General features: G+C 34.5%; 2 protein-coding genes across 5 annotated transcripts in view; one reads left to right on the forward strand and one right to left on the reverse strand.

The window, feature by feature from the left end:
* The window catches only part of LOC116303238 (organic cation transporter protein), a 40,953-nt gene that overhangs the window by 26,417 nt on the left and 3,205 nt on the right, over positions 1-11,331 (reverse strand). The gene's annotated exons all lie outside the window — the stretch shown is intronic.
* On the forward strand, positions 1,582-11,065 carry LOC116304095 (uncharacterized). 3 transcript variants are annotated; one of them, XM_031713750.1, is made up of 4 exons: positions 1,582-1,766; positions 4,260-4,349; positions 5,002-5,108; positions 6,191-7,688. In XM_031713750.1, the coding sequence occupies exons 1-4, from the start codon at positions 1,700-1,702 to the stop codon at positions 6,392-6,394; spliced, it is 468 nt and encodes a 155-aa protein (XP_031569610.1). In that variant the 5' UTR covers positions 1,582-1,699; the 3' UTR covers positions 6,395-7,688. The 3 variants fall into 3 exon arrangements, with proteins under 3 accessions (XP_031569610.1, XP_088892510.1, XP_031569607.1); XM_089036384.1 differs by lacking the exons at positions 5,002-5,108; positions 6,191-7,688 and adding exons at positions 9,926-10,029; positions 10,503-11,065 and having other exon boundaries at positions 1,587-1,766; XM_031713747.2 differs by lacking the exons at positions 1,582-1,766; positions 4,260-4,349; positions 5,002-5,108; positions 6,191-7,688 and adding exons at positions 8,531-8,730; positions 9,159-9,248; positions 9,926-10,029; positions 10,503-11,065.

Genomic DNA, 11,331 nt, shown 5'->3' on the forward strand with positions numbered 1-11,331 from the left:
GCGTGAAATCATTGAAAATTAAATTTCTTTATCAACCGGAGCTGAGTAATTTAGTACGGAGAGCATTATTGGTCTCGTGCTTACGTTACAATACAATCCAGTTTGTAGTTCTCTTGGTGATCGTTTCCAAAAAAGTAATACGAAGCAAGTGAATTTCATTAATATCGATGTGGTTTTGTTTAAACTAACTTCATAAGCAAGACAAAATATGTATAAGTAATCAGTTTTGCGACTGAATCAGCTTGTCCTTAAATACTGAATGTAAAAATCAGTAATTCGGGGTTTACGCATGAACTGAAAGATCTTTTGAGTTGAGGAGTTTGTTCGAATATTTGTTATGAATAACGTAAGCAGATGTAGGTATTTGTAATAAGAAAGAAAATTGAAATGTTTAATATTAATGAATCCAACTTAAAATCCAGAAACAAACTAAGAAGTCATGGTTTTACAATGACCATGGAAACCCCTTATGCATGCCCTGTAGTATTGAGAATTTAAGAAACGTAGAATGAATTTTATCAAGCGCTAGTTCCGTGCGGCTTAACTAGTTAGTTAACTATGATCTCTTCGGCAAGATGAAGTGGTTTAAAAATAGACTTCTTTAGTTTGGGCGTAACGTTTTGACTATTTCAGGTCATGAGTAAATAACTAGAGTATCATTTATTCATTTAACGGTTGCACATGAGAAGACACATGAATATGAACACCACGCAAACAAAAAACCGGCCTATTCCGAAGAGAATATATTAATGGTGTGAAATGCGAGAACATGGCATTCAAGAGGTCAAACCAGAAAATGCTTTAATCAAAAGAATTCTTTTCTACTTCAGTTAATTTTCAATAATGCAAACTCCAACTGTGCTGTCATATAGGTGGTCGAATTCAATTAAAACTGTAAATGAAATGTGAGTAAATATAAGTCACTAATGGCGACGGAAGGAAAAACAGATGGTATAGACAGATAAAAAAGTAAGTAAAAGAAGTATATTTAAAGATCTTCCCTTTCGAAAGCTGAAATTTTGCTCTTGAAATGGCAAGCCATTTTTGGAAAAAAACATAGTGCCAGATACCAAGGTTTAGGGTTGAATAACATAAACGTCTACCAAAACAAGATGGCGAGGGGGGAGGGATGAGAGAAGAAAAGGGTCCTGAAGGGGAGTCCTACTGATCCATTTCCCAGCCCCCATTTGACCAAATCCCAGAATCCCAGGCTATGCTTTGTTCAAATCTTAATCCCATTGCCATTTTTTAATTCATGTTTTTTATTCGTGAATCCCATTCCCAGGCAGTGCATAAAGTCCCATTTTCCCAATCCCGAAAAGGCGCATTCCAGCAGCTTCTATTTGCTTTCAAGGAATGAATATCTACCTCATGATTTTCCAACTTAAAGATATGTTGACATTTTTGAAATTCAGTTTATCAGCTATTTTTTATTAGTTCATTGAATATCTAAATAAAAAGGGATAAATTCTTAAACTTAAAAAACAGCGGAATTTTGCAGAACTGTCACAGAGATTTGCGATAAGGGTTGTTGCATTGTGGGTAGCAGGCCAGGTTAAGAATGCCATCGTATTACATCGTGACGTATATATAGACAGTGTTATTGGATATACTATTATTATTAAGAGAGCTTTTATAAGGCTGTGAGATAACGAATCTGTGCCTTAGAAGTTTTTAAAAGGGCAAATCAGAACTGAAAATGTCTTCAAAAAAAAAAGTTGTTATCCCAGTGGATGGAAGTGAACACAGCGAAAAGGCCTTTGAATGTAAGTTAGTCAGGAAAGGTAGACCCCATGTTCTTCGTGTTTCACTGCACGAATATTAGTTTTGAATATACCAAGTGTAAACGTGCAAATATAATCTTGTTGAGCTCCTATTGCGAAGGAGATAATGTTGGAGAATAGGTGTTAACAGCCAGCGTTGTTTTGTTCAAACCGTGTTGCCCATCTTGCAGAGCTCAGCTCGTTATAGTTAGCTCGCCTGAGCTTCTATATTCTCTTTGAAATTCATTGCAAGAAGTTAATTTCTCATTCAAACTTTTTAAAACATTTATGTTTTCAGCTTAGCTATATTTTTCACGAAACAAAACACACACAAAAAAGAAAAATCATATCATTGAGTATAAACAAGCCTCGATGTTACGAGTAATTCCAGTTATTTAGAGTACAAACACTATAAGTGTGCAACATAATACCACTAAATACTGCTAAATTATGCTAATCCTATTGTTTTTTATTGTTTAATTAGCACTATTTACTACTAAATAGTGCAAAGTGTTGCACACTTTTAGTGTTTGTACTCTAGTAGTTACATATAAATTTATTAATTGCCCTATTTCATAATGACGTCACGGTTTGTTTACATCGGCTAAAATGATAGGAATTTAGGGTAAATTTAAGCCTTACTTCTCTTCTTTCGAGATAATTAGCGTAATATTTAGCTGTTCTTGCCTTCACCAGCTCATAAACTAAATTTCATTGTGATTTAAGGTATTAGAATACATTTATGACCACTATACGCTCAAACATAAATAACACGCTGGCTTTATAAAATAACACAAACAAAGAATACATTTTCTAAAAGCTGAGTAAACATAGTTTATGAAGTAATCTTCAAAATACCATTTTTAAAATTGTTGTTCACATTACTGTCCTCAAAGCAAAATTTGACCATGCCTCAGTGAACAGATACGTACATTTTAAGCTATGTGTGCGAGAAATGTCTTAACATACTCAGGAGATAATAAGCTCAAAAAGGGTGTCCCAGATTTTTGATATCTGTTTTATATCTCTCACTGTTTTTGGCTATTGCTTTTGGAGTGTTGTTTAAAGTAAAAAGCGTCATAACTTTGGAAAGAAATTAAATTTCAAAAATCGGAGACACACTTTTTTGGATCATGAATTACTTCTTAAACTCTCCAAATTTTAGAAAAATCGAATGAAATCCAAGGGACTTTTAGCTTTTTAAAGTTGAGGTTTTAGCGGCAAAAAAAATTTGAGGAAAATGCATTTCTTTGTTTGGAGCCGGAAGCTGCAGGGAGCTACGATGGTGTTGGTCAAAACATCTTGAGCCTTCCATTTTGTTATCACTTGTCAAATTATCTGGTGTTCTGAATGATCGCAATGTAGGATCTTTTTTCAAGGATAAAGGAGCATTTGGACTCAACGTTATTGCAAATGACGGTACATTTCCATTCTTGATAAAGTCACGATTTCGATTTGTCTCAAAATTATGGCTTTTTCAATCAAAAATTGCAAGATGTTTCACTAGCATATGAAAGACAAAAGTTTGAAGTTGTTAAATTTCAAAAAAAAATTTTTTTCGAGCAAATCATCATTTTTGGTATCCTAATGCCTCAAGAAGTGTTGTTGTCATTCCATCTCCCTCCAGCGACTGTAATAAGCTTATGTAATGCTGCTAATAATTCAGTGTCTGTAGTAATGATATTTATGATTGTGAAATGCATGGAGAGGGTAGCTACTGTACGTAGGTAATGAGGATATATAATAGTTAATTGTTGTTTAATTACTTGGTCACCATTTCCCTTAGCACAAGTTATCTATTACATTTTATACTTTATAGACCCATTGTATATGATGTCAAAGCAGCTCAATTTGGGGGACAAAACAAAAGAATTCAATCTCCTGAAGATTGAAAACCTATCGTTATGTCCTCCAAATTGAGCTGCATTCTGACAGATTGCAAGGGGTCTATTTGTGCTCTATTGAAAATGCAGTAAAACTTATCACAGCGAGACTACTATATCTGGGGACACAGACAGTAAGAACCATTCAAATTGTAAAATAAAAACAATACATTCCAACTTTGGGTAGTGGAGCCAATCAGAAAGCAGCAGAGAGCAATAGCCTTTCAACATATCTTTTTATTCCCACACGAAAATGACAATGGCTATCTAGTTGTTTACATGTAACATCAGGGTCAAATTACCAATTCTTGTACAGTGTACACTCTAGGTTTCTGATTGGCCCCACTACCCAAAGTTAGTGGAATGCATTGCTTTCATTCTACATTTTAATTGGTTACTTTCTTTTCTAGATGGTGTAAGAGGCCCCTGTCGTAGTAGTTGCACTGTAGGCATATTATGAGAATCAGCATTATTTATCCTTGTGATATAAAGATTAATTGGTTTATTGAATAGTCAAGAAATCCTTTCTTTTTCGTAATTTATCTGTATTCCTGTCTTATTATGATATCTAAGCTAGCAGTTTACTCCCAATAATGTGATGTTTTCATTTCAGGGTATAGAAATCATATTCATGAGAAAGATGATGAACTTCTTGTTCTTCATGTACAAGAACCTCCGACAGTCCCCTCTTCTCCATACCCTTGTAAGTAAGGTCCATAGGTCCATATATTCAACATGAAATAGACATAAGTTTTTTATGTGTCTGATAAATTGTGTCATCACATTGTCAAAGTACAGTAGATCCGCATACTACTTTGACAATGTGATGACAAAATTTATGATCACTAAGAGGACAGACACATAAAAAACTGATGTCTATTTGTTTTTTACGATAACAAAAACGAAAAAAACTTCTCATTTTTAGCAATCAAAACAACCAACGAAAAGAGTGCACGCTTGTTGACCTCAGCTTTATCTGTCTGTCCTCTTATTGATGACAAGAAATAACCAATCAGCATGTGAGAAATTTGTTATTGTTATTGTGTGTATATATATATATTATATATATATACCAATGTCGTACCCAGAGCCATTATTTCTTACAACTGTGCATGCTTAACAGAAATAATAAAATTTTCAAGCATAAACAGTAAAAAATGAAGGTTCTTTATATTTACTTAAGAGATATCCAAATATTTTACTGCGCATCAATTAGGACTGAGCATTTTAAAAGAGTATCTTTGATAAATGTCTTATTAATAGTCATTATCTTTAGTTTATTGGATATAAGGATGTCCTCACTTAATTAACACTCTTGTTTCATAGATTTGTGAGATTAAGTGTTTAATCCACAGATGGAGGGACAGTTTTACCAGATGAATGGAACAAAGCTGTAGATCAAACCATTGCTGATGCAGCAAAGATTATTGATTATTATGGTAAAAAGTGTCAACAACAAGGGGTAAGAATTTCTGCATAAAAAAATGACCCTCCACTTGAAATTTGTCCAATTCTTGTCCCTTCTCTTTAAGTACACCTTTTGCTGTTCATTAACCGCAAAGGAATATTCATTCAAGCGAAAAAGCATTATTCATTAGCGCAATACATTATTACTTTACTTTTTACACGGGAATTGTAGGATTTTAGGTAGTGAGTTGATATTTATACCTAACGTCATGTTTTCTATATATTCATGGGTTGTAAAAAATGTAAAGTAAGCTAAAATCCTACAATTCCCGTGTAAAAAGTAAAGTAATAATGTATTGCGCTAATGAATGTCCAAAAACCGTTATTGAATGTGTGGTTTTGTCTATTGATTGCACAAAGGCGCTAATGAAACTTCGAAAACACTAATGAACCTGCACAAACATATTCATGATTGTCCAATGTTATGCTAAATTCCTTAATGAAAGTTCCATCGCGCTCTTGAAACTCCGTTCGCGTTATTGTGTGCCTCTTCGCGCTAATGATAATGCTTTTTCGCTTGAATGAATATTCCTTTGCGGTTAATGAACAGCAAAAGGTGTAGTATGAAATATTTGATGACCCCCTTTTTGACTGAGTAGAAATTTAATGGCCCTCCTCTGGATTCCTTTGGCCCATCCCCCTTTGCTCTGTTAACGCTTACTCTCTAGGTCCTATGGTTTTCCCAATAGGTATTCTAAAGGCTATTCTGAGGCTAGAATATTTTTACACAGCTTGAAAGAAAGATCATTGTTTTTTCCCATTCAATCAAAAGTTTGTCCACTGAAGATGACTGAAAGAAAAATTGGGTGGGGTTATAATATTTGTTTCATTGAGAGAAGAAGGGTCATTAATTTCTGTATGATATTCCACGTAGATAGACCTTTTTAGCTCTGGCGTAATGTTTTCCCATTTCAGACCATACGTTATTTCTTTTGAATAAGATTCTTTGTTTAAGGCCTGTCATGCCTGTCTTCTCATGCGCAATCGTCAAACAAAGAAATGATACACTAGGAAATGACGCGTGACCTGAAATTATTCTAAACTTATAGTCCCTAACTTATAGTTCATATTTTTCAGCTGAAATGTAAGCTATATAAAGGAAGTGGTAAAGCAGGTGAATCCATCTGCCAATTAGCAGAAGATCAAGAAGCCAATCAAATTCTTATGGGTTCTCGAGGCTGTGGCAAAGTCAGACGTACATTAATGGGTAGTGTTAGTGATTACTGTGTGCATCACAGTAATGTTCCAGTGACTGTCATTCCACCGGTAAAGACAGATTGATTTTTAATTTGGCCTTATTCATCCATTATTATGGTATGAGTTTGGATTCTTTACTGTGGTATAAAATAACACAGTTTGGTCCGTTTTTTTTTCTTTTTGGTAAATCATATTTTATGTGAAAGTCCGGAAAGTTAAAAACAATAGAATATTTGTTGTTTTTAAGGATTATATGTAGATTTTTTTGTATCCTAAAAGTGTTGTCATTTTTTTCTTTTAATTTTTTGTGGTAAGTAGATTATCAAAGCAAGAACCATATTTTGTATGAGATTTAAGGAGGCTTCATGTAGTTCCGGGCTTTAGAGTAATAGAATTAGAAATTATTTTATAGCAAATACAGATCTATATCTTGATATCTGATACACTCACCATATTAAAGTCTATGAGTTTAGGAATCATTTTTTGTGAAAATGATCACGTGACTAGTTACCATAGCAACGACACGTCCGCCACAAAACGGGCCCTTTTTGCCATTGAACAATTAAAATCTCGAGTTTCCGGTGGTCAATCTTTTTTAGACTGCATAATATGAAAGTTTGTTTTGTTACCTATTATATGGCAGTGTCATATTAAAATTGTGACTACAGAAACCAAGATATTAAAGAAATATTCATTTTCCATGATAAAAAGTTTGCTGTAGTCCAAATATTTTTCATATTGCATCAGTTGCCTTATCATTCTATGAAGAAAAACTGTAGAAATTTAAAGATATTTGACCACATAGTTTTCGAGTTTTTAATTTTATTAAATAACGCGTGCCACTGACTTTTCTTGACGTCATCAAAATAAAAATCACACTCAGGCCTGTCCACACCTGACCTGATATTTACATTTTGGCCGTTTGCATAATGGCGTCATTTTACTACCACTACCAAGATGCATGGTGAATTTCCTTTCTTAATCAAATTTGTATTCCCTCATGACAATGGTAAGGCAATTGCTGCTAAGTAAGCGAACAGAAGGAAGTGTTCAAGGGATTTTGGTTGTGGTAGTAAATGATGCCGTAATGCATGCAAGTGTCCTTCTGCACAAATTTTCAAATCTTTTTTGCCCCTCCACTCTATCCATATTCAAAAAGTTGTATTTTTAAGTGGTGTAGGTATTCATCGGATACATGTGGACAGAAGACTGAACTGCAAAGAAAAAAATCATTTAAAAGAATATTTGGGAACATGTAGATGGGGCCTTCGGCTTATGTGAATTACATATTGTGAGAATTTTGTTCTGTTTCTGAAATTTAGTTAAATGAGGTGTTTTTACTCAAAAGAGTCATTAATTAAACTGTACACTGGTTTCATCTTTGTGTTTTTGTTTTAATTCCCTCTTTTACTACACAGCAATCATCAATTTTTTTTTCTATCTGCACCACACCAACCCAAGGATGTACAATAGAAGTTTGATTTGTAGTACATGTGTGTGTGTGTGTGTGAATCAGTGAGGGGAGGTGGAGGGAGGATTGATATCAGTAAAAATTCCAGTTGAGTTGAAGTGCAATTAAACCATACATGTATCTGTGAAATAGTACTAAATAACTAATTATTACAAAATAGCACCAATGAAACTTTGAAAACAAAAGAAATAGATGTGTGGGATGCTTGCTGTACCTCTTAGAGTGTTGCAAATCTAAAAGGACTAACAAAGAGTAATAAGCCACTACCTCTGGGTGTTTTTGAAGCAATAAGATGCCTGAGATTAAATTATGACTGTCAGAAAGACAGTTGTAATTCAGGATATTTTTTTTGCATTTCATTATCTGTCTTCTGTCATTTAGTTAGCACAACAAACAGGACAGGACTCGGGGCCACCTTAGGCCTGAAACTCGGGTTATTTAGATTCATTGTCAAAATTTCAGACATCCCCACCCTTATATATATGGGAGTCCCACCTCCCCCAGAACAGATATATAGCTGGTGCTCTAATAAAAAATAGAAATAAATTCACCTCGTATAGGTGACTCCAAATCCCAATGTTATTTTGCTTACATTTACTTGTAAAAGAAATCAAGAAATGGGAAAACATTACGTCGGACCCGAGGAGGTCTATTATAAACATTCCAAACTAATAGCATGCAACACTGCACAAAGTTATCCACGTATTTGGGTATCCTGTGGTGACATGATTTTAGGCATGATTTTTTATGTTACTCGGATGCACTCGGCCCTAGTGACTGTTCGATCGTGCGTTCTATCTTGCCTAGGTCTAAACTATATTATCGCGATTAGGACTTTTCGCCACAAAATCGAAACCAAATCAAACAGAAAAAATGGCTGAAGCTAAACAAGGAAGAAAAGTCGTTATCCCCGTAGACGGGAGTAAAAACAGCGAGCGAGCATTTGATTGTAAGTACCAGGACGTCATGTAGACATTAGCTTTATAATGAAAATTTTTGGTCAGGCATATTTCTAATTTTCAGTCACCATTAACAGCGAATCCAGATACTCAAATCTTTAGCGTTATGGAGGGCATTAAATGCTCAGAAAAGCTGAAAAAGTACATAAAATGTACTTATTATTCTTGAATATATTCATTTTCCTTGAGAATTGGATTGGAAATTGTTTAAACATTTGGTTTCGGCACCCTTCACACGTTGCAGAAGTCTTTATCTCGGGTCACGCAAGTAAAGAGAAAGTTGAAATTCAGTGATGAAGAAACAAGGAAATTTTCCAGGGACTTAAAATAGTTCTACTTAAATAGCGTTGTATTTACTGCGGAATTTAATAAGTTGATTTGTTGTAGTATTTTAAATCCAAGTTTTTCAAACTCGCAGGGTATAATGAGTCACTCCACAAACCAAATGACGAGGTGCTGTTAGTGCACGCGTATGATCCATATTCTGCTCCTCCAACTCCTTATCCTTGTAAGTATTTTGTGCAAAACCTTGCTTATTTTATTTTTTGTTCATTTTGTTTACACACTGAATAAAAGTTGTGGGTGTCATGTTATTTTTGTTCTGGATTCGAGTTTAGAACCACCCTGCCCCACCCCCACCCCCACCCCCACCCCCACCCCCCAACCCCCACTCACACCCCCACCCTCCTCACACCCCACCCCCACCCCCATGTGGAAAAGTAAAAGTTAAAAATACCATGTTAGAATTTGTTAGAATAATTATATTTTTTGATCTTGTACAAAAGAGTATTTTTACAACACCTATCCTATCCCACAATGCACACACTCCAGGGCAATAAATAATGATTAAATAAGTGATTCCATGAGGTGTGAAACTGTTTTCAATAATGGACAACAGAAATTTCTTGTTGATATTTGTTGACATTAAAATGTACAGTCATCATTACAATTATAACTTTTTTGCCTTGGGTGTAATGTTTTAAATATTACAGATCATGTGTCATTCCCTAGAGTATCATTTCATTGTTTAACAGTTTCGAATGAGAAGACTGCACATAAATAGGGAAACATAGAATTGTATATTTGTCTCGAGAGAATAATGTTCAGAAATGGGAAATCATTACGCCAAAATGGCCTATTCAGCTGATATCATGATAAAGAATCTAATTATCTTTCTTTTCTTAGATGGCTTTGCTTTCCCAGAAGACTGGGAAAAACACATGAAAAGGACTTTGGATGATGCCAAAAAGGTGATGGAGTATTATGAGAATAAATGTTCTGAGAAGAAGGTAAGAAACCATTAATTTTTTCACATCATTATGTTATATATACTATAAAAGAGCATAATTTTATACAAATTCTTTTTCTTGTTGAAAACTCCATTGAGAGTCACGTACATCACCATAAATAATAGTGTTTATTATAAGCCCAACAAAATGAACTATGAAATTATGAAAAAGGATTATGAATGTTACCATAAGGGTCCAAATCCCACATAGTCCCAGCCTATGTTTTGCTCAAATCTTGATCCAATTGCCTTTTTTTTTGTTTGTTTCGTTTTGGGGGCTGGAGAAAAGATTTTTTGATTAGTTTTTCACTTTTACCCCCCACTCCCATTCTGATAAATAATGAATGGTCCCTAATAAAGGAAATGGAGAATATTCTTTATGAGTATATAATTTATCCATTTGTAAATAACCTCCTAACTATCACGGCAATAAAAAGTTTATCTTATCAATTAAAACCTGTCATGTTTTTTTAGTTTAAGTGCAGGTTGTTTAAAGAGGGAGGGGATCCTGGAGAAATTATTTGCAACATTGCCAAGGACCAGAAGGCTGATCAAATCATAATGGGAAGTAGAGGCATGGGCACTGTGCGCCGTACTTTAGTCGGAAGCGTTAGTGATTTCTGTCTACACCATTCCGAGGTTCCAGTGTCTATTGTTCCACCACAACAAGCTTCTAAAATGGGTTTTGTTAACTCTCAATAGGCAATTCCTTATGGATTAGTTTGAGTTTTCTGTCTTCTTTTACTAAATATTGTTTCCATTTTTTCAAGAAAGCTATCAGTATTGTTATTATTAGTTATTAATATAGTATTTTAATATAAATTCTGGTTTACATGTTTTGTTTGAGCTAGCATGTCTAAAAAATTTCAAAAATACTTTGCAATTTCTTGTTTGATTTGATCAAATTGTAAATTTAATTGGAAATTGTAATTTGCACCTCACGTCCCATTTTGTACTGGAACCAAGCATCATTTGGTCAGTAAGGATCTATATGTGTGTACATTGTGTAAAAATGAACAATAAACTGAAGTATGAAACTTTCTGTGTGGGTTGTCCTTTACCTTTACCTAGTGTATCCAGTGTATCCTAGTGTATCCACTGTATCCACTGTATCCTAGTGTATCCACTGCATCCTAGTGGATACACTAGGATACAGAGGATACACTGGATACACTAGGATACACTAGGATACAGTGGATACAGTAGGATACACTGGATACACTAGGATACACTAGGATACACTAGGATACACTAGGATACACTGGATACACTGGATACACTGGATACACTAGGATACAGTGGA

Source organism: Actinia tenebrosa, unplaced genomic scaffold (genome assembly GCF_029948245.1).
Source record: "Actinia tenebrosa isolate PJP-AT-01 unplaced genomic scaffold, QUT_ActTen_1.0 PGA_scaffold4__44_contigs__length_22323623, whole genome shotgun sequence".
Taxonomy (NCBI): domain Eukaryota; kingdom Metazoa; phylum Cnidaria; class Anthozoa; order Actiniaria; family Actiniidae; genus Actinia; species Actinia tenebrosa.